This window comes from Penicillium hordei (assembly GCF_028827395.1).
Source record: "Penicillium hordei strain IBT 12815 chromosome Unknown utg000001l_segment0_segment0, whole genome shotgun sequence".
In the NCBI taxonomy this organism is placed as follows: domain Eukaryota; kingdom Fungi; phylum Ascomycota; class Eurotiomycetes; order Eurotiales; family Aspergillaceae; genus Penicillium; species Penicillium hordei.
In genome coordinates this window covers 5,502,543-5,524,677 of record NW_026623142.1, presented here as the reverse complement: position 1 = coordinate 5,524,677, position 22,135 = coordinate 5,502,543, and the positions used below count along the sequence as shown (strand labels likewise).

The following is a 22,135-nucleotide window of genomic DNA, read 5'->3' as shown; positions in this document are numbered from 1 at the left end:
GTGCTTCCCCGGACGTGTTGGACCACCTGTTTCCTCCTGATTTACTGTTCTTTCAAGGGAAGACACTTGTCTTAACCTTCTATATTCTCATTTGCCTTGTTCTCGTGTCTTTCAACCAGTCGCAAATTACTGACCTCATTCTGCGCCGCTTTACTACCCCTGAATTTCAACCGCATCAACATCTCCGTGACAATGGCGTCTGCCTCCGGGGTTGGGTCGTATTCGAACCCCTTGAAGAAGTTCAAGTAAGACTTGGGACGGCGCAGTATGTAATTAGGAATACATTGCTAATGGATATATGTAGGCTGGTATTCCTAGGCGAACAGAGCGGTAAGCGTCTCATCACCCCATACCTCTACTACATGCGCTCTGGTCAATGAAAGGCCACACAGGATATCTAACGGTACTGCAGTCGGCAAAACATCATTGATCACTCGGTTCATGTATGACTCGTTCGACAACACATACCAAGCAACTATTGGCATCGACTTTTTGTCCAAGGTACGTCACGTTATACCCCGCACAAGGGGCCCAAGTCATTGAGCATTGCCTCGAGAAGCTATCTATTCGCAAATATCGGGGCTAACCATCGTATCTAGACTATGTACCTTGAAGATCGGACTGTCCGTCTTCAGCTTTGGGATACCGCTGGCCAAGAGCGATTCCGTTCCCTGATTCCTTCCTACATCCGAGACTCGAGCGTTGCTGTGGTGGTGTACGATATTTCGAATGCTAAATCTTTCCAAAACACACGAAAATGGATTGATGATGTGCGCGGAGAGCGTGGAAACGACGTGATTATTGTGCTGGTGGGCAACAAGACCGATTTGAACGATAAGCGGGAAGTCACCACCGCACAGGGCGAGGAAGAGGCAAAGAAGAACGGATTGATGTTTATCGAGACCAGCGCGAAGGTCGGGCATAATGTGAAGCAGCTTTTCAGGAGAATCGCTCAGGCTCTTCCTGGAATGGAAGGCGAGGCCAAGCAAGGCGAGAGCACAAGTATGTTCATTCTCATGTTTTACCCACCGACTTCTCATACTGACCATGACCTTTCTCCTAGTGATTGACGTCAATATCAACCCCAAGGAGACGACCAGCAACGACAGCTGTGCCTGTTAAGATTCCCCCGCATCCATTCTCCCGTCCCTAGGTGCCCTACCTCGATGAGAATCGAGGCTGTCCATGATATCCTACAATTTTCAAAGATGTACATGTTTCTTATTTCTTTGCTCGCTCCTTGAGTCGATAGCGCGTGTCTAGATCTTTCAGTGCCGAATGCGGTTGTATCCAGTTTATTTTCCGAGGTCTTGGGAGGAGACAAGGTGTTTTGATTTCCGTTTATCCAGCATCATACTTTTTTTTTTCTTTCTTTCTTTTTGTGGCAGTTGAAGTTACTTCGCTTGACTTCCTTTGGGGGTCTTCTAATTATCGCTCTGGCAGCATGGGCTAACATGTCTGATATGCGTGATATGCTTTAATTGATGAAGCTGTATAATATGGCATTTCCCTTCTGGGTAACGCACCGCATAGCCGGCGCCAATGAAATACGAAATCGACACTATCATACCCATTAACTAAAATACTTAAGACATAGACAAATGTACTGTTCTTGTATTCTTGCCAAAAGTTGCTATAATTTGCTTCTGCCGTCACCAATACACCACCCGATATATCCATGGCAATTTTTTATACATCTGATGACTTGAGACCCAAGTCTTAGAAGACGAACCCCTTAACATCCATCTCATGCTCCAAATTCCATGCTCTCTTGATTAAGTAGTCGACCTTGTTCGTGTCTATGATTCCGCCATATTTGGCAAGTGCGTGAGTTTTTGCCTCGATTTCAGACCTAGCGATGTCTGTCAGAACATGACATAATTATATCATCTCCTAGGAATATGAAGAGCATACCTTGTCAACGGAAGCTCTGGGTCTCCCTTTGCAAATGTGACTGATTCCGTGAAAGACTTCCCGGACTTGCATGTAACAATAACAGTCCCTTGCCACCTCCCTGGGAATTGGGAATCGATCTCCGCGTTGTATTCCATCTTCACTCGATTCTGGAATTTACGGAGAGAGACATCCTTCAGATCAGCTTCTGTAAAATCGGTTATCATAGCTTGGCCTTTCTTCGCCGCAATGGCTAGCACAAAGCCCATTGAGAACTTGCTCTGATGAACTGTGTCGCCATTACCACTTAGGCTAAGTACGTTAATAGCAGCCTGGTATGTGGGAACAAGGACAGAGTCGATATCGTCAAAAGCAACCTTATTCTTGGCCATTAGGTTCAACAGTGCGTCCACACTAGGATGTGTGTGTCGACAAGATGCGTGCCATTTGAAGCTCGAACGAACAACGGCAAAATCTATACCCAAGTTCTGGTCAATTGCCTCTGGGTTTGTTTTGCCTGGGACAAGAGCAACTCCCATTGCGCGTGGTCCTTCCAATATATCTTGAGGGCCTAGAAGGCCATCACGAGCAGAATAGGCAGCGAATATACCGTCAAAACAGGCCTTTGCTGTGTGAACTTGTTTTGAGTGAGTTGCATCCATCAAGAACTGCCATAATCCTGCGGCTTGAGTCCCAGCTGTGCCGACTGCTGATGATATCTGGTTTGCATCAAGCTTCAGAAGGTGGGCTACAGCTGCTGCAACTCCAATCACTCCGCCTGTGGCGGTGGTATGGAATTTCTATGGCACAAGTCAATCGTTGAACATTAGCTGACTATTATTCCTAGGGTTGCTGGGATGGCTATGTTCATGGAAACCCGACGAAGCTTACCTCGTAATGGCTCTTCCCCAGATACTCTCCAACACGGCAACCAACTTCGTAGCCAACCACGCAGGCAGTAATGAAATCTTCTCCACTTGCCCCAATATCTTGAGATACTGCAAGAGCAGCTGGGAAAATTACAGTGGCCTATAGTCAAATAAGCATTGTGTTTGTCGACAACTGGTGTATAGATAGTGGGCCACAAGCACAATGAGAACACAGGCAAGACTCACTGGATGCATGATGCTTCGATTGTGCAGATCATCCTGCTCGACCACATGGGATGCAGCAGCATTGATCAGACTAGCAAATGCCGGACTAGTGGTGAGGGTTTGGGAGCCATCAATTAGTTCGCTCTTCCCGCTAGACGGGCCCATTTGAGCCGCAAATCGCACCATTGCAGAAACAGCAGGGTGGCTACTACCGGCTATGGCGCAACCCAGAGTATCTAGGAAGAAATCCTTGGTGCGTTGGACCACATTATCAGGAATATCGTTATACTTCAGGTCGGCGGCCCATTTGACTAATCGATCAGTTCTTGTTTCTTGGCTGGATGAGATAGTCATTGCAGAGACTCTCACGAGACTGGTTATGACAGAATGAATGAAGTGACTTGATACAAACTCCACGTTGAGCTCCAGATATATGCGGGGCAAATATGGGGTAGGGCACGTCGGTCATTTACTTGCTTCCCCTCTTCCAAGAGTGAGCTAGATATTTCCCGAGGTATATATACAATGCCCTATGAAGCCGGTTTGAGAGTATACAACGAAAAGACTTTGGTATATTACATAGACATTCAGTCAGACTAGAGCCTTTCAATGAAATAGTACTCATTTCATGTTTGTGTAAACAGTTCAAATAGCAATACCGACAGTAGACAGCATATAGCCGACTTATAGTTAGTTACCAAATTCAGAATATTGATGCCTTGAACGGAAGGCATTAACAATGATGGTTCAGACATAAAATTTACATAAATGCATAAATGCATAAAATGATCAGTAACGTAAGGGGGCAAGCCACCTGGACATGAAAATGTAGATTTTTGTTACGCATTGCCTTCGAGGCCACATGGAGTTTTGTTAACCAGACCAGATACAATCTGTACATAGATTCAAGAAGAACCTATATACATCGTTAATTAATTATGAGCTCATTAAATAACTGAATAACTTGAATGACCTCCCAAGGTTGCAAGTGAAATCACATCCAAGGAGGAATCAGGAAATTGATCTGCGGGCGGATCGCCCGGGAAATGGCGCCCCTGGATCATCTGCCGTGCCATACACCCAGCCTTTTTCCTCTTCCCTTACTTTGCCCGTATATATACCCAACCACATTTCCATCGCTATTTCCATCTCGATAACGCACATTCCTGGCCAAAGGCCCTAACACACACTCATGGGGTTCGCTTCCCGTTTTCTCCGCATTCCGCGGCCAGAGGTGAGTCCAGATCGAATCTTATCCATTGCCCCCCGCGGAGCTAACTCATTTTGTCGAAGTCCTTTTTGTATGTGATGAGCTTAGAGACTGGTGCTTCATTGATCACCCTTTCACTGCTTTTGAATAAAATCAGTGGCCTCTATGGCCTGCTGGCCCTTTTGACCGGCTACCACCTGTCTCCTGTACAACTCTCAATGTACCTTTGGTCCCTCGTTGCTCTTGGACTCACCGCACTCCTCTTCCCACACATTCGCAAACAGTCGCCTCTACAATGTCTCGCTCTCACCTATCTCTATGTCTTCGACAGCCTGATTAACGCCGCATACACCGCCGCTTTTGGTGTGACTTGGTTCTTGGTGGTGTCGCAACATTACGACAGTGGCAAAGCCGTGGGGCCAGGGGGCGACACGATCGCTCAGACTGCTGGCTTCACCAGCCCCAAATACGATGCGGCCTACGTCGAAATCCAGAACACAAAAGACGGAAACAACTTCGTCGCTCATCCCCCGCGTGCCGCCGAAGATCTCAGCAATGTCGTCCTCCAGCCCGAGAGTCTTCCGAGCATCATCTTCATCTGTCTTCTGTGGGTGATCCGCATCTACTTCGTTCTTGTGATGCTCGCCTTCGCACGCCAGGCCCTCCGTCTCTGGGTTGCGATTCCCCGGCACACTCAACTGCCGACCCACAGCCGCAACGTTTCAGTCGCCAGCGTTGCCGACATCGATCGGGAACCTTTCTCCCCCTACAGCCCCGATGGCCAGGGTTGGCAAGGCAAGCTAGGTCGCGTGATGATCAACATTGGCCACAGCTATTGGTTGGGCGAAGAGGAGGACGGTAACTGGCTCAGCGGTATCAACCACAAGTTCCGCAACCGTTCGAACAACACGGAGCTGCCCGGTGCGCTGGAAAGAGAGAGGCGACGACGTTCTGGAACCGGTCCCCCAGCACCGTCGCCATCTATTGTTCGATCTACTGTCCTTCAGCAGCCAATTCCTGAGCATGTACCTGGTGGCATGAATGTGAAGATGCAAGATTGGACCGCACCTCGATAATTGTTACAATTGTCTTTAGCGGCTATTGAACAAGAGTAGTCGCACTAATGTACAGCCCTCGCTTGGACTCAGCTCAATGTCTTCAACCCCTTATCTTCTTTCTGGCTGTACCCAGCCAGGGGACACAATCCACCTTGGCTCTTGTGTCTGTCCCATCGTTCTATGAGGTCACTGAATCGGATAACCGATTATCTGGCTTCACTCGATACTCCACCATCACGAAGCCCGAGCCCCTTTTGCTCGATACTTACGATAAACTGCATATATGAATTTGGAACAGGTCCAGGTATATGGCGATGATCAGGCCACTCTGTGCCATTGATCGATATCTGGGCCCCCCCCTGTCTGGGTCTGGAAGGCGTTTTAAATCCCATCATGGGGATTGGGGCGCTTAAACTCAAAAGAGTCTTGGTTGAGGGTCACACTCACGGTCGTCCATCTCACATCCACAATTTTGGCGTCGGGACATGGATATGTATATTGCTTATCTGAAATGGGGGTTTTGCATATTTTCCCGCGAGGGTCTCGTGTCTTGTTTTGTACACAATTTCTTTTGAACATACCACATACATAATATCAGTATAATTTCTTGACGATTTAACAGAGTATGGTCAGTAATACTGAAATATTTGAGTCTTTCCAACTCTGAAGGCTATTAATACCTCTAGTTCGAAGTGAGATTAGGAAAATAAGTTTTATTTTTTATTTTTTTCTGATAGGACTCGGCCGAATTATTATCCTAAGGCTGATTGGCTAGAGGAATGATATACTCGAGCGAGATCGGTGAAGACCTTTAACCCTCGGTATTTGACCGGTAGTCTTGTTCCAGTAGGAATTCCCTTCAGGCCTTTGGATAGACGAGCCCTAGAATAGGCTGAAAAGACGAGAATATGCCGAATAAAATGCATTAGTTGGGCATAGGTAATTGCCGGGGTGCTATTGGTACGCGATAAGCATGAAGAAAAATGCCTAATTGATGCTCTGTGAGTCAATAATATGGGCACAAGATAACTCAGGATTATTCGACGTCACAATATCCCGTAGATCAAGCAAATCCCTTGACAATCCCGAGATTTAAGTATATTTTATAGATTTATAGATATTGATGTAGTTCTATCCGATGCCAGGTACCGCCACAAGCCATCTGCAGGCAAACCCCGACGCTGACGTGCTCGACGGCATCACGGGATCCCCCGCACTGGGCCCAAAACGGAAAGTTTGCATTTCCACCGGTCGGCGTTTGCACTGATGTCGTGATCGAAGACCAATCAGCAGATTGCTGATCTAACCCCCCGACGACGGAGAATTGAGCGAGAGAGTTAAAGAAAAATCACTGGCTCTTTTTTTTTTCCTTGTCTAGAAAGAGAATTCCAAGAGAGCTGAGAGACATCATATTTAATTGTCTCCTCTCACTTGTTACTATTTCTCTTCGGATCTGTGCTGCGAGTGGGAGATCGCTGCATACATACTGATAAGGTATATCGCGATTTTAATCATCCCACTTGTGCTGTGAGCTTAACAGCCAATAATCGCAAAAATGGCATCTATTTCAAGCGCTGCTGAAGCGGGTAAGTTATTTTCTATTATCTCTCATGCTTGAAGATGGGGGGCAATGGCTGATCATCATGCGATTGTATAGTGGCGAGAATCGCCTACCTCACCAGTGATGCCGTTCTCTCCGTGCAGCCCTCGTTGCAGAATGACTCATTGTTCTCCAAGTCGCTCAAGGTCCTCAAGGCTAACAAGACGAGTAACCTCTCCTCAAAAGTCACCGAGGTAAGTTGGAATTGTTGGGATTGCGAGACCGGAGCTCAACTAATAGTATACCCAGGTCCAAACTGTGCGCTATAATGAAGATCCGCTCTTGTCCGCCTTCACTCCCCTTCAGAATGGCGAGACTATCTCCGTCGTCACCAGCTCTTCCGTCCTGATCACCGCCGTCCCCCACCTTTACCGTCTCGCCAACAGCCCCGTGGTCATCCACGTTGCTCTGGAGCCCTCTCCGTTCCCCGATTACTCCGTAATCAGCTCCATCCGCCAATCCGGTTTCACATTCCTCCACTCAGAGACCGTGCAAGAGGCCCAGGACATCGCTATCACAGCCCACGCGCTTGCTCACAAGTCTGGGAAGGGTGTCATCCACTTCTTCGACCCCTCTAACTCGGCCAAGGACCCCTCTATTCCCGAGGAGGACGTTGAGGTCGTGAAGAAGGTTCTCAGCGTCGGTGGAAATGCTGCCACCTCTGCCGGAACCCAGACTCTTTACGCCGACTCCGGTCGTGTCGCCACTGTCACCGAAGAGACCGTGGGTACTTCACCCGCTGGTCAAGTCGAGCCAACGAACTTGACTGCGCCCTCTCAACCTCAAACTCCTTTCAACGCTAGCGTTGACAACTCATCAGTTGGCTCCTCGCGGAGAGATAGCAGTGCTGGCAGTGAAACCCCGAGCTCGACCGCGACGACTGTGGACAGCGCCACCGTCCGGCCTGTTAACGCGGGCGATATCTTCGAATGGACAGCTCAGATTTGGAACACCTTGTTCGAAGAGGTGGGCCGCAGATACAATGCCATTGAATACACTGGTGTTGCTGATGCTAAGTCTGCTATCTTCGTCTTTGGCTCTACCGGAGTTTTCGTGGATGCTCTCGCCAACGCCGGTGCCAACCCGGAGTTGGAGAACATTGGCCTGATCACTGCTCGCCTATACCGCCCCTGGGTTGGTGGACAGATTTCCAACTCTATCCCCACCTCCATTGAGAAGATCGCTGTTCTCGAGCAGGTTCGCAAGACCACCAGATGGGGTCCTTCTTTCATGGATTTGTTGTCCAGCCTCACGCCCTCTGGCGCTCGCGCTCAGGCTCCTCAGATTGTCGGGTACCGTCTCGGATACATTGAGCCCTCTACCGCTGTTCAGGCCCTTCGCGGTGTCTTGCAGAACCTAAACTCCGCTTCTCCTATCCAGAACCTTGACATTGGAAGCTCTCAGGTTCCTACTGTTCAACACGCTCTCGAGCAGCCTCGCATTGAGAACGCTTACTTGAAAATCTTGAACCAGCTCTTTGGTGAGCGCCTCTACATTGCCAACCAGCTTGGATCCAACGATGCTGGTGTCTCAAGCACTATTGCCGCAAGCCCCGAGTTTGGATTTGGTTCGCTGCTGGCTCGCCAGGAGCACCGTCAGCGCTTCATCCGGGAGGTTGAGGAAGCCACCAAGTCCACCGACTTTGCTACTGACGTTCCTAAGACTTGGTTGTCTCGCTGGGCTCTGAATGTGAAGGAAGCCGCTAAGGCTAACAAGCTGGCTCCTGATGTGATCAGTCGCCTCTCCAACGATGGCTCCGCTATTTCCCGTCAACTCCTCCAGTCCAAGAATCTTTTCTACGAGGAGTCTGACTGGTTGATCGGCTCCGATGCCTGGGCTTACGATCTCGGCAACTCCGGTGTTCACCACGTTCTCGCATCTGGTGCGAACGTGAACATGCTCATCATCGACTCCCAGCCCTTCTCTGAGCGCGCTGCATCTGACGCTACTCGCCGCAAGAAGGATATCGGTCTCTATGCTATGAACAGAGGTAACGCATACGTCGCCTCCGTCGCTGTTTACAGCTCGTACACCCAGGTTCTTCAGGCCATGTCTGAGGCCCAGCAGTTCAACGGCCCCTCGGTTGTTGTCGCCTACCTGCCTTACAACCAAGAGAACGACTCGGCACTCACAGTGCTGCAGGAGACCAAGAAGGCCATAGATCTCGGCTACTGGCCCTTGTACCGCTGGAACCCCGACAACGAGGAGAAGGGCGAGCCAAAGTTTTCCCTTGACTCCGAGCGCATCAAGCGTGATCTTGAGGAGTTCCTCCGCCGGGACAACCAGCTTACCCAGCTCATGAACCGCCACCCCAAGTATGCCCCTGTTCTCTCTGAGTCTTATGGTACTGAGGTTCGTGCTTTGCAGAAGAGAAATGCCAAGGATTCCTACGAGAAGCTCTTGGATGGTCTGTTCGGTGCCCCTCTCACCATTCTTTTCGCATCCGACGGTGGTAATGCCCAGAACATCGCTAAGCGTCTTGGCAACCGTGGTCGCGCCAGAGGCCTGAAGACGATGGTCATTGCTATGGATGAATTCCCTCTTGAGGACTTACCCACTGAAGAGAACGTGGTGTTCATCACTAGTACTGCAGGCCAGGGTGAATTCCCTGTGAACGGTCGTGCCCTCTGGGAGCATGTTAAGAACACCGGTGATCTCGACCTGTCCACCATCAACTATTCCGTTTTCGGTCTTGGTGACAGCCACTACTGGCCCCGCAAGGAGGACAAGATCTACTACAATAAGCCTGGAAAGGATCTTGATGACCGTGTCGCCTTCCTGGGTGGTCACAAGCTCACTGACATTGGCCTCGGTGATGACCAGGACCCGGATGCCTACCAGACCGGGTACTCCGAATGGGAGCCCCGCCTGTGGAAGTCTCTTGGTGTCGATAAGGTGGAAGGTCTACCTGAGGAGCCTGCCCCGATTACCAACGAGGACATTAAGATCGGCTCTAACTTCCTTCGCGGTACCATCGCTGAGGCTCTTCTTGATGAGAGCACTGGCTCTATCCCCGCTAGTGATCAGCAGCTGACCAAGTTCCACGGTACATACATGCAAGATGACCGTGATCTCCGTGATGAGCGCAAGGCCCAAGGTCTTGAGCCTGCCTACAGCTTCATGATTCGCTGCCGTCTTGCCGGTGGTGTTGCCACCCCTAAGCAGTGGCTGCAGATGGATGCCATCAGTAGCTCACACGGTAACGAGACCATGAAGCTCACCACCCGACAGACTTTCCAGTTCCACGGTGTGATCAAGCGCAACCTTCGTGGCGCCATGCGTGCCATCAACAACTCCATGATGGACACACTAGCTGCCTGCGGTGATGTGAACCGTAACGTTATGTGCAGTTCTCTCCCCGAACTGTCTTCCTTCCACCGCGAGACCTGGGCTATTTCTTCCAAGATCAGTGAACACCTGCTACCCTCTACTTCTGCCTACCACGAGATTTGGCTGAAGGACGACAACGACAAGAAGGTTCAGGTTGCTGGAGATGCTGTCGTTGACCACGAACCCCTCTACGGCCCTACCTACCTCCCCCGCAAGTTCAAGATCACCATTGCCATTCCTCCTCACAACGACACTGATGTCTATGCTCACGACATTGGTTTGATCGCCATCAAGGGTGCCGATGGCCACCTTGAGGGCTTCAACGTTCTGGCTGGTGGTGGTATGGGTTCCACCCACAACAACACCAAGACCTACCCCCAGACTGGTCGTATGTTCGGATACATTCCCGTCGACAAGATCCACATTGCCTGCGAGAAGATCATGCTCGTGCAGCGTGACAACGGTGACCGCAAGAACCGCAAGCACGCCCGTATGAAGTACACCATCGACGATATGGGTGTTGAGGCTTTCCGAGGCGAGGTCGAGAAGCTTCTTCCCGACGGCCTCAAGTTCGGCGAACCCCGCCCCTTCGAGTTCAAGTCCAACGTCGATACCTTCGGCTGGATTAAGGATGATACTGGTCTCAACCACTTCACCTTCTTCATTGAGAACGGTCGTATCGAGGATTCTGCCGATTTCAAGATGCGCACTGGCCTGCGTGAGCTTGCTGAGATGGGCAAGGGCGAGTTCCGTCTTACCGGTAACCAGCATCTGATGATCTCTCGCATCACCGATGAAGACCTCCCCGCCATTAAGGAGCACATGGCCAAGTACAAGCTTGACAACACTGCCTTCTCTGGCTTGCGTCTGTCTTCGTCTGCTTGTGTTGCCTTCCCTACCTGCGGTCTGGCCATGGCAGAGTCTGAGCGCTACCTCCCCGTTCTGATCTCCAAGCTCGAGTCCACCCTCGAGGAGTGCGGTCTTGCTCGTGACAGCATCGTCATGCGTATGACTGGTTGCCCCAACGGTTGTGCTCGTCCCTGGCTCGCCGAGGTTGCCTTTGTCGGAAAGGCCTACGGTGCATACAACATGTACCTGGGCGGTGGTTACCACGGCCAGCGCCTCAACAAGCGCTACCGCTCTTCCATCAAGGAGGATGAGATCCTTGACATTATGAAGGGCCTCCTCAAGCGCTACTCTCTTGAGCGTGACACCGATGGCGAGACCCCTGAGCGTTTCGGTGATTGGTGTATCCGTGCTGGTGTCATCAAAGCCACCACTGACGGAAAGAACTTCCACGATGGCGTAAGTGATTCCTTCCATGATATTTACACTATTGATTCTAATAATTTCCTACAGGTTGCCGAGGATGAGGAAGAAGAAGAGTAAATGCTGAACACAGCATTTACACATATAATCTCCGATTTTTTATGACTCTCATGGGACTCTAAAATTTGCTTTTTTCCCCTTTCTAATTGTTGGATATTCTCACGTCTATATCTCACGTCGCAATGCATTGATGTCTTGGCGATTATATGATTCCATGCAAAAAAATGTTAGATTTCATTTCTTTTCTCTTTTATTCCCTTTCTTCATGTGGATTTCAATGACAATTCAAGTCTGCTCGTACATATATACTCAAATGATATCATTTTTCTATCACCTCAGGATCAATTAAAACATACTCGAAATCCCATAACCTCGTAACCTCGTAACCCTGGGGCATCAAAGGTGGCAGAAACCCAACCGTGGAATTAACTCAGGGGAGGCGCTGGCGACACATGGGGCAGCTGAGGCAGGGTTGACATCACCCCTGGTGCCTCTTTGGCCTCAACCTTCCAAAGCTTCGTTGATCCAACCTTATCACTTCTTCTAACACTTTCGTTAATACCAATTTCGGTTTCAGTAGGTCGATCAGTATGAACTCGATTCTATCCGCGCCTTTCGCGCCACTGCTCTATCTAAGTTCTCGCTTTCGTCAAGATCAGGACTGGTCGTATCGACAAGCACTGGCAAACACTTTCATTAAAGTCTTCCTACGCATTTTCGTGGCCTTTCACACAAAACCACCACTTTCCCTCAAGCCAGGTCTAGATGGAGACCGATTCGTTGTGATAGAGCCTGGAGCACCAGAGCTCTACACCAGCATCACAGTAGATGACGAGATCCAGCCAGTGGCTATAGGAGGCACCTGGTTTCCATCGCTCTACCAGTACAGCACAACAACCACCCAAGATAAGCATGTCGTGCTCCATTTCCACGGCGGCTCTTACATCCTTGGCGACGGTCGCACATCATCTTGCAAATTCCTCGCCAACTGCTTGCTAGGCCATACGCCAGTAAGCCACGTCTTCAGCCTACAGTACCGTCTAGCTTGCAACCCTAACGGCCGTTTCCCTGCACAACTCCAAGATGCCATCTCCGCCTACTCATACATGCTCCACACACTACACATCCCGGCATCTCGCATCGTTTTCAGTGGCGACAGCGCAGGTGGCCACCTCGCCCTCGCACTCCTGCGTTACATCACCCACTATGACAACGAGACGATCCTTCCCCCACCTATGTGCTCGTGGCTTTTCTCGCCCTGGTGTGATATCCCCGGCTCTCGCAACAAGCATCTCTGGGATAACATTCCCAATGTACAGACGGACTATATCCCACCCTCATTCCCCGCCTGGGGCGCGAAGCATTTTATCGGCAACCTAAGAATCACTAGCGAGTTTGAGCCGTATCTTGCACCCATCTGGTACCCCTTTGTCCTGCCTTCGCCTGTTTTGATTGTTTCCGGTGGCAGGGAGGTTATGTGTCAGGAACATGATCGGTTGGCGAGACATTTGAGTAAAATGCAGCAGAATGAAGGTCGAGTGGAGTATTTCGTGCAGGATCACTTGCCGCATGATATTCTCATGGTTGCTTGGATTCTGAACTTTCGAAAAGAGGCTGATCAGTGTGCTGTCAAAGCTGGGGTGTTCTTGACGAGAATGCAGGCTCAGTCGGAGGAGGATGGTACTGAGGTTCCTTGTGTGGCTTTTGAGTCACGATGATGTTGTTATGTCCGCTATGCCCTTTCGGTGTACCATATTGCTACCCACATATGTGTTGCTATTTGAGCTAAACTTTCTGAATTCTTGACTCTACATGGGAGAACGACCCTCTACGGATTCTCCTGGGTGTATTAGAAAGGCCTTTTGGTAGCCACTTCCGACGTGTCAGCTCTTTCCTCCTTTCATCTCTTAGCCATTTGTTTGATCGAGATAACAAGGACCGCCTTCCCTAAAATTATTTCCAAATTGCAGTGATCTGTTTGTCAGTGACCAGGCAGCCTCCAGTTTTTCAGCCATCAACCCCCCAGTTATCCTTTCTCTCTTTCAATCTCTTTTCTCTCAATATCTTGTAACCATCGCAACTTACAGCCTGTACCGAAGCTCCTATTCTCGATATTATCATATTAATCCCAACGCTGATCAGTGCTGTGATTCATCTAAAATCGTTGACACCATCCACTATCGACCTCCATCGCTCCCTAGCCTCAGTGCGTTAACGTGTTGACAACACCAGAAAAGACCCAGAGAATTCGAAGACACGTCAGCTATATTGGCACTGAGCAGTAGTCTATCCACCGTGCGGTCGAAAATGGCACCTATCCCAGGAGTGATTCGCGAAGCAGCTCGCTTTGAGAGCCAATAAGCATAGACTGGACTGACCACGGCACATACACCAAGATAACCCCAACTGATACGCATACTAGCTACAACAAGCTGGCAAACTTCTCTCACGAGCTCCAGGAGTGGCCATTTTTGCCCGTAGTCATTGCGCGCGCGTTCTTTTTGCGATTATCGTGGTGGGCATCGTCGCCCACTTTTGCTTTTGGGGAAGGCACAGGTATATGATGAATACCCCCTGCTCTCTGGTTCGCTAACAATTCTCTGTGGAACTGCAGTTGTCTTGTGGAACTTGTAGGTAAGTCTACCAGTCCCTTGCTTGTTGTCTGAGCCTGATGTGAGGATTATTTATGAGGCTGGATCGAATATGGGTTCGAGCGTTTAGCAATGGGTATTTTTATGTTTAGGGAAAACAGCCCACTCAGTACGAACAAAGTGGAAGAAGAGATGTACAGTCTAAGACATTATCAGTAACAGGACATGTTAGCTCTATACGGGCGACTAAGCGGGAAATCGCGTGGCGCTGTGCTTTGATGTCGCATTTTGGGTCTGCAGACGGACCATTCCATGTCCTCGTAGATCCCGCTCATCAAATTTCAGGTTTCTGCGTTGTAGAGCGGTTTGGTGGTGCTTGTCAGCGATTTCGCCCATTAGGCTACATAGTCTATGACTGCAGTTAGGGTCTCGGCGAGATCGTCTGGCAGCGAGTACCCCGCAATAAATGATCGCCATGTGAAGACGAGCTTAGGTTGACAGGCCCCATGCTGTAATCACAATGTTCTTCGGGACTAACATGGTAAGGCAGTTGAAAATCGATGATCAAGCGACAATTATAAAGTAGTTAGGAAAAGTTGAGCTCTACGTAGGATCAGGTATTTAGAAATTACAGTTGCAGAGAATTTGGATCATCATAGGATAACGTTTCTTAGGTTGTCTCTTTGTATCAAGGTGGATCTTGATCCTCCCGGCCAGATTAAATGAGGCTAAATATTCCTAGTTGTAGGCAGTGGTGCCATGACTCTCCTAAATAGTATATAGTATGACCGTGTGAAATCTACTAGATCTGACTCTGAGCGACGGATCTATGTTTTGTCGACCTAGGTATAACCTTGCAAGTACACGGGACCGAATATTTAGCTAAATAACTCTGTATTGACGTGCAAATCCAAAGATCTGAGAGTAGTCTAGCTAATTGTATACTCAAATCTAACCACCTCCATCAATCGATATCGCACCAATCATCTAACCCCAAGCACCATGACCCGCGCCATGAGATCCTCCTGGGGGATTTGTCGTGAGGCGGATCGGATCACGTTGGCCTCTTACTGTATCTTTTCTCACATGATTGCAACCGACATCATGCAAATTCATAGATGCCGGCTCTGCTTTTTCGGCAAGGGTGAGAAGTCCCTGCCTTTGTTGGTCATCGTGACTGTTTAAATGGTGACCGGCTAGGTCCCGATGGGACGAATCCGCTGCCCGCTCCGGGCGCCCTGACGTCCCTCTTTCTTTGCGACTACCCCATTCGGGGGCATTACTTTGTCGACTTGCGTATTGTTGGTTGCCCTAATCTGAGGGAACCGCTTAGATGGTGACCGATAAGGTCCTGGTAGGATGAATCAGGCCCCCCAATTTGGCTGGCTTTGATGCTCCTCTTATCTGCGACTACCCCATTCGGGGGCATTTCGTTGTCGACTTATGTATCGTTGGTTGCCTTAGTGAAAAGGAATCGTGAGTGTCTGTAACCCAAACTGTTACAGACGTCTTCTTGGCACGAGCGATCCAGATACCCTCAAGTCATGGTAGTGGGTTGGTGCGAGGATGGACAAATGGATGGACAAAAATCAATGAAAAATAGGAAGATTTGAGCAAGGGATGCGTCTCTCACGCTAGGAAGGTATCGAGGTGGAATTGGCGTGCTCGATAATGACGGAGGCTAGAAGAGCCTCGACATCAGGGGAGAGTGCTCGGATATGAGAGGGAGGATAGCATGGTAGCTCTCTCAGCACATCTCAATGGCCCCCAAGAAAGAAAAGAAGGAAACAAGGGGGAACCGGAGCCGTCTCAATTTAAACAAAGTAATGGCGGTGAACCGATAGCAGTCTTTCTGCCCACATCCCCGCCGATGAATTTGGATAAAAAAAAGTTATCAGTCCAAGTTGCGGCAATTGTTGCTATTTTCCTCTTTCCTCTTTTTTATCACTCATTATTGATCTAAGATACTTCTTCACCTTGTTGCCATGGATTTTTCCGATGACGATCCTGTTGTTGCCTCCTACGACGTCCTCCTCACTGACTCCGATATCTCTCGTTATGTGTTCCAATACGTCGATCGAGAGCACGACCGTCCCTACAATGACCAAGAAAACCAACGACCGATTCAACTTCGACTCAAACCGCGCACCGGTCTAATTGAAGTCGAAGTCCCCATCATCACCCGAGAAAACTACGACGTTAACAAGGGAATGCGGTACGGGGATGCGGTAACGAAGAGCCGTTCCGCGCGCGACGGAGGCGCTTATGGCATGGCAGGTGGCTTCACTGCTGGTGGCGGAACTGCAGCTGCAGGGGGGAGAGTCAAGATGGAATCGAATGGGGATGTGGAGATATTAGATAATAAGAGGGCTGTGGATTCTGCATCATTGATGCGAGTGCAGTCACTCGGAGGTCGGATAAAGCCCTCTGAAGAAGGTGATCCAGTTTACATGCTGGCCACCTTCACGGATAGTACGTTGATTCTACTCGATCGCTTTCTTTTCTCGTGACAGCATTCGATCCTAACCCCCATTCTTAGAAAACTTGCATCTCTCACCCGTCACATCAGTCGTCCAGTTCCATCCTCAACTTCACCACCTGGATGCTCTAGATGAGATGCCAAAAGCGAAAGGCTCACGTGCTAAAAAGGACGATGATGACCGCCCTGCCGAGAGCGAAGCACGTGCCATTGATATTAAAGTCAAGGCCGCTGAAGATGGCGAAGCGGCTGCAAACGCCGGCAATCTAGACCTTCTTAAACAAATGCAAGACGAGAAATGGAAAACATACGGCTGGGTTGATGCTGAGGTAAGTTGCCTTTTTGATAAACCCCCTTGATTCGTGTTTCCCACTAATTCTTACCGATCCCAGGCCGAGGATTCTTGGTACACATACGAGAGCTACATGATTCACAAGGATACCGAAAATCTCCCGGCCTTAGAATCAAACATCGAGTCAGAAGCCTACCTCGATAAGATGAGCGCCCCTAGAATTGATCCTGCGCGCCCCGACATGACTGGTTGGGCTATGAAGGAAAATCGCCGGAGGCAAAGAGACGGCCAAGCAGGTAATGAGGCCGAGTAGCGAAGGGTTCTATTGTACAATAATCCAAACATTCAATTTTATTGAAAGCTTATCATAATCCTCGGGGGTGTTCAAGATTATTAAGGACAAAATCATGCCTGCTTCGTGTTGGCTTAAAAAGGAACATGCGAAGCTCCATATCTACTTAGGTCTCGCCACACATACAAGGTTGTCCGCCAATCACGATAAGAGAATTGATTGGGTCACGTGCCTTGTCCGGTTTTTCTGCCATCTCCGTTTCGTCGCGACAGGTCCGATAGATCTCCCTTTCTCTCGCTGCCTTCGTGTTTTTTTTTTCCCCTCCCCTTTCCCTCTTTTTTCCCAGTTCGGTCGAGGGTTGCAGGGCAGCGTGTCAACGCGATTACCATCCGTCTTCTATAGCGGAACAATCGCATTGATTTAACTCAACATCTATCATTGCGGTGTTCTGTTTTTCTGGACATCATCGTTGGAAGTCTGCATCTATCTTATAATTTACCCTAATATCTTTTTCTTTTGGATTCATTATCTTCTCATTCGCTTTAATCCTCCAACCTTCAATTTCCAACCCCCGAAAAAGCGCCGGTTTCATGCACGATGTTATCCCGTGTGGCTTGTCAAAAAAATGCTTTCCTTCAACTTCGGAGGGCGCAGGCCTTCCGAGCACCGTCCCATTTACCAAAAACACGTTTTCATTCAAGTAATCGAACCCCACTCTTGAATCTGTCGGGACTTTCGATTCACGATCGCCCGCGTAATCCGTCTCCGCAATCCGAACGTCACCTTGCTACAGCCGCCGATCACTCTAGCATCGATGGGCATTCACCCGAGTCTTACGACCACTTCATGCACATGCCTTTTGAGAGCTTCGATACATCATCCCTGATCATCCTCGACTCCACGCCACAATCACAATCAAAAATCTTCCGCAGGAGGCATGGTGTCGGCGGTGATGAATTGGAGATGAAGGCGAATCTAGATCTCTCATTGAAGATTGGAGAGTTCGAGCGAGCCTCTGCGTTGATTACCCGCCTCGGCCATTATCATCCACCTGGGTCGGAAGAGTATCTCGTTATTCATAACCGTTTCATGAAGCAGATGGTGGCGTATATGATCCTCCACCGACAGCAAGACATGGTTCTGCCGTTGCAGAAATGGTTCGAAGTTGATATGCCTGCCGGTGGCGTGACACCGGATGCAATCAGTTTCGCGATTATGATTCGAATGGCGCTGCGTATGCTTCATGGATCGAAGCGCGACAGAACTGTTCGTCGATACTGGGAACTTGCCCAAAACGCGGGTATGGAGGAGGAGCTTGTCGGCATCGAGGTTCTTGAGGACTCTGATGTTGGTGAGCTGTCTAAGGTGAGCTTACATTTCTAGTCTGTACTTTGCAATCATGCTGATGTTTCCAACTTAGATTTGCTCCTCCGACATGCTGGACTTGGTCTCGAAGTATATGGAACTCTCTGAAACACCTGAAGTGTCTCCCGCCATCGTCGATAATACCCCCCAAGTGCAAGCTGCCGACCAAAAGGGATTGGGGTTGTCGTCTCTGAAACAGTCCCTGTCACTCTTTTCCGGCAATTGTGATGTACGTTTGCCCGAAAACTTCACAGGTACCGAAGAGGAAGGAAAGGAGCTGCTTTCAAATTTGAGGCAAATACGACTTGAAACCGACAGTCTTGAATCGGCCCTCTGGCGTTGGCGAGAAGATAATGCCGAGAGACAAAAATCTGGGTTGAACGTCGCTTCCGATGAGAAAAAGCTCAACAGAATCATGAGTCAATGGCACGCCGACCTTGTGGCAAGAATCAAGAAGGAGTTGGAGCTCGTTAAAGAAACACTTGCGGCCCGTATCGTAAGTATTGAACAAAAAGAGCGATGTGAATATGGTGTGTTTTTGAAAGCTCTCGATCCCGACCGGTTAGCTGCACTCACTCTGTTATCTGTGATGTCTACTTTCAGTCGCCAGGGGATGGACAAAGGAATCAAACTTTCTATCCTCGCTTCAGTAGTTGGAAAAGAGTTGCAGGATGAACTCATTGCCGACGCCTATCTGAAAAAGAACAAGTCTATGCATCCGACTCGTCTAAAGGCACTAAAGCAGACTCTCGCAAACCGCAAAGACAAACAAGGCCGACTTCGATGGCGGTCACTCGTTGAAAAGATCAATGCAGAAGATGAATCAACAATCTGGGGCTCTCGCTCACAGGTCAAAATCGGTGCTGTCTTGATGAGCATGCTAGTCGAAGTTGCGAAAGCCTCTGTCTGGACCGAGGATCCTGCCACGAAAAAAAGGGTTCTCACCATGCAACCGGCCTTCGACCATTCTTATCAGGTTCACTTCGGGAAACGCTCCGGTCATATCCACATGCACGCCAAAATTGTGGAGATTGTTGCGAAGGAGCCACCCGCCGAGCTGTTGGCCCGCCACCTCCCCATGATTTCCAAACCAAAACCGTGGACCGGGCCAAGATCTGGCGGGTATAAGATATACGAGTCCAACCTAGTGCGCACTACTCCCGGTGAACTACTACAACCAGCCTACCTCAAAGCTGTCTTGAAAGATGATGGGCTGAAAGAGATCCGAGCAGGCCTTGATGTTCTCGGTACCACTGGGTGGAAGATCAATGAACAAGTGTTTAACGTAATGCTCGAGGCTTGGAATGACGGGGGAGCTGTGGGAAAGCTCGCCCCCGTGAGTCCAGACCTGCAGACACCAGAACAGCCAAGTCCAGACGCCGACTACGAAACCCAAAAAGAGTGGCACCACAAGGTTCGTGAAATCGAAAATCTTCGCTCTGGATTTCATTCTGTTCGATGCTTCCAGAACTTTCAGCTTGAGGTAGCGCGAGCCTTCCGGAAAGAGGTCTTTTATCTGCCCCATAACATGGATTTCCGTGGAAGAGCTTACCCACTCCCTCCTTACATGAATCAGATGGGGGCTGATAATTCAAGAGGGTTGCTTCTTTTCGACAAGGGCAAGGCACTTGGGGAATCTGGAATGCGCTGGTTGAAAATTCAGATTGCAAACTTGTTTGGATTTGATAAAGCGAGCATGTCTGAACGGGAGCAATTCACAATGGACAATTTGGATGATGTTCTTGACTCCGCCAACGCAGGACTCCATGGACGACGGTGGTGGCTCCAGGCTGAGGATCCATGGCAGCTTTTGGCAGCATGTTGCGAACTCCGCAACGCCTTACAGCTCTCTGAGCCCACGGAATATGTCTCTCACCTTCCAATTCACCAAGATGGCTCTTGCAATGGTCTGCAACATTATGCCGCTCTGGGCGGTGACAGTGTCGGTGCCCAGCAGGTCAATCTTGAACCATCTGATCGCCCTTCGGACGTCTATACCGGTGTGTGCGAATTTGTGAAGGAAGCCATTGCGCAGGACGCAGCCAATGGCCAGCCTTTGGCTAAGCTTCTTGAAGGCAGAGTCACTAGAAAGATTGTAAAGCAGACGGTCATGACTAATGTCTACGGCGTGACCTTTTTGGGGGCGACGAGACAGGTCAAAAGGCAGCTTATCGACTATCTCCCTGAACTTAGCAACTTAGAGCGGAACAGCGCGGCTTTCTACATCGCAACAAAGATCTTTGGCGCTCTCGGATCCATGTTTAACGGAGCCCATGAGATCCAGTATTGGTTGGGCGATTGTGCCCAACGCATCACACAGTCTGTGACACCGGAGCAAATCGAGGAGCTCACGCAAGCGGCATTAGTACCCAAGGATGAACGCGATGGGGATTTTGCGATATCCACTGATCCGGAGAAATCCTTCAGGTCGACTGTGATTTGGACGACCCCACTGGGTCTCCCAGTGGTCCAGCCATATCGCACTCGCAAGACGCGGCGTGTTCAGACCAGTTTACAAGACATCAGTCTCGTTGAGCCCGGCGCTGATGATGTTGTTACAAAGCGCAAGCAGCTTCAGGCCTTCCCGCCAAACTTCATCCATTCTCTTGATGCCACACACATGATTATGTCCGCCAATGCATGCCATGAAGCAGGGTTGACCTTTTCCGCAGTCCATGATTCATTCTGGACCCATGCTGCGGATATCGACCAGATGAACCTCATCCTTCGAGATGCCTTCGTTCGCATGCATTCCGACGATGTTGTCGGGCGCCTCGGTGCTGAATTCAAAGTGCGATATGGCAAGAATATGTTCCTGGCCAAAATCTCCCGCGCCTCCGTCTTGGGTCGGAAGATCTTCAATCACCGCAACAACACTAGGATTACCAAACTCCAGGAGTTGATCAACGAACATCGACGGCAAACTCTTCTCAACTCGGAAGATCCGGAAGATCAGGCCGAGGGTCGTGCTATGGTGACACCCTACAGTATCTTTGAAGAGCTCGGGGGTACAGACTCTGACCTGAATACCGTCAAATCAATGGGCGCGAACTCAATCGGGCATATTCCAGAAGTTATTCCAGACCAGGAACGGATACCGCTAGGATCTTCAATCGACACCAACGATCCGGCCATTGAGAGCCTGGTCGGCGACCTCGAGATGTTTGAGGCAAAGCAGACCTCCCGTGCCGAGATGTCCAAAGTAGAGGATGATGTCCATGGTGAACCCTCCGACCAGGCTGGGCAAACCGAGCAGAACGAGCAGTCCCAAAGTTCTGCGCGGCCACTTAGTCCGAAGTCGCGCCAAGCAACCACGTGGTTATGGATGCCTCTGAAATTTGCTCCCGTCCCTAAAAAGGGCGACTGGGACCTGACCCGAATCCGCGAGAGCGAATACTTCTTCTCTTGATGCTCTCATCTCTCTGGGAATTACCGCATTCCGCTGGCGTTTATGCATACTTTCACATTTTTGTTTAGCCATGTCCGGAGTACAGTGGAGGAATGACTTCAGGATTCATTTAGCTGCCTTTTAATTTCCTGTACATTTTCTGCCCGATTTATTTTCCGGGCTTCATTGCATTTGTACATTACATTACACATGG

The 22,135-nt window shown here is 49.6% G+C and overlaps 7 protein-coding genes across 7 annotated transcripts; 6 read left to right on the top strand and 1 right to left on the bottom strand.

Annotated features, from left to right (window-relative positions):
- Positions 1-192: 192 nt before the first annotated feature.
- On the top strand, positions 193-1,122 carry N7537_002093 (Rab family GTPase YPT6; the record flags this gene model as incomplete). The annotated part of the gene is made up of 5 exons (XM_056893151.1): positions 193-245; positions 305-330; positions 413-501; positions 600-1,002; positions 1,064-1,122. 5 exons carry the CDS (start codon positions 193-195, stop codon positions 1,120-1,122), a joined length of 630 nt encoding a protein of 209 aa, XP_056758146.1.
- Positions 1,123-1,719: 597 nt separating this feature from the next.
- Positions 1,720-3,341, bottom strand: N7537_002092 (MmgE/PrpD family protein; the record flags this gene model as incomplete). The annotated part of the gene is made up of 4 exons (XM_056893150.1): positions 1,720-1,852; positions 1,915-2,693; positions 2,785-2,922; positions 3,009-3,341. 4 exons carry the CDS (start codon positions 3,339-3,341, stop codon positions 1,720-1,722), a joined length of 1,383 nt encoding a protein of 460 aa, XP_056758145.1.
- A 756-nt stretch (positions 3,342-4,097) lies between these two features.
- On the top strand, positions 4,098-5,273 carry N7537_002091 (inositol phosphorylceramide synthase regulatory subunit KEI1; the record flags this gene model as incomplete). The annotated part of the gene is made up of 2 exons (XM_056893149.1): positions 4,098-4,221; positions 4,281-5,273. The coding sequence occupies exons 1-2, from the start codon at positions 4,180-4,182 to the stop codon at positions 5,271-5,273; spliced, it is 1,035 nt and encodes a 344-aa protein (XP_056758144.1). The 5' UTR covers positions 4,098-4,179.
- Positions 5,274-6,614: 1,341 nt separating this feature from the next.
- Positions 6,615-11,580, top strand: N7537_002090 (sulfite reductase (NADPH) subunit beta). The gene is made up of 4 exons (XM_056893148.1): positions 6,615-6,841; positions 6,913-7,049; positions 7,105-11,490; positions 11,545-11,580. The coding sequence occupies exons 1-4, from the start codon at positions 6,811-6,813 to the stop codon at positions 11,572-11,574; spliced, it is 4,584 nt and encodes a 1,527-aa protein (XP_056758143.1). The 5' UTR covers positions 6,615-6,810; the 3' UTR covers positions 11,575-11,580.
- A 524-nt stretch (positions 11,581-12,104) lies between these two features.
- Positions 12,105-13,232, top strand: N7537_002089 (alpha/beta hydrolase; the record flags this gene model as incomplete). Its single annotated transcript, XM_056893147.1, has 1 exon — positions 12,105-13,232. One exon carries the CDS (start codon positions 12,105-12,107, stop codon positions 13,230-13,232), a length of 1,128 nt encoding a protein of 375 aa, XP_056758142.1.
- Positions 13,233-16,090: 2,858 nt separating this feature from the next.
- On the top strand, positions 16,091-17,189 carry N7537_002088 (uncharacterized protein; the record flags this gene model as incomplete). The annotated part of the gene is made up of 3 exons (XM_056893146.1): positions 16,091-16,577; positions 16,645-16,913; positions 16,977-17,189. The coding sequence occupies 3 exons, from the start codon at positions 16,091-16,093 to the stop codon at positions 17,187-17,189; spliced, it is 969 nt and encodes a 322-aa protein (XP_056758141.1).
- Positions 17,190-18,020: 831 nt separating this feature from the next.
- Positions 18,021-21,942, top strand: N7537_002087 (DNA-directed RNA polymerase; the record flags this gene model as incomplete). The annotated part of the gene is made up of 2 exons (XM_056893145.1): positions 18,021-18,533; positions 18,589-21,942. The coding sequence occupies 2 exons, from the start codon at positions 18,021-18,023 to the stop codon at positions 21,940-21,942; spliced, it is 3,867 nt and encodes a 1,288-aa protein (XP_056758140.1).
- Between the last annotated feature and the right edge of the window lie 193 nt (positions 21,943-22,135).

Bases quoted from the DNA above. Each gene is read 5' to 3' on its own strand.
- N7537_002090 (XM_056893148.1), top strand. From the start codon at position 6,811: ATGGCATCTATTTCAAGCGCTGCTGAAGCGG. The intron at 7,050-7,104 runs GTAAGTTGGAAT...TAGTATACCCAG, and splicing joins TCTCCTCAAAAGTCACCGAG to GTCCAAACTGTGCGCTATAA. The intron at 11,491-11,544 runs GTAAGTGATTCC...AATTTCCTACAG, and splicing joins GAAAGAACTTCCACGATGGC to GTTGCCGAGGATGAGGAAGA.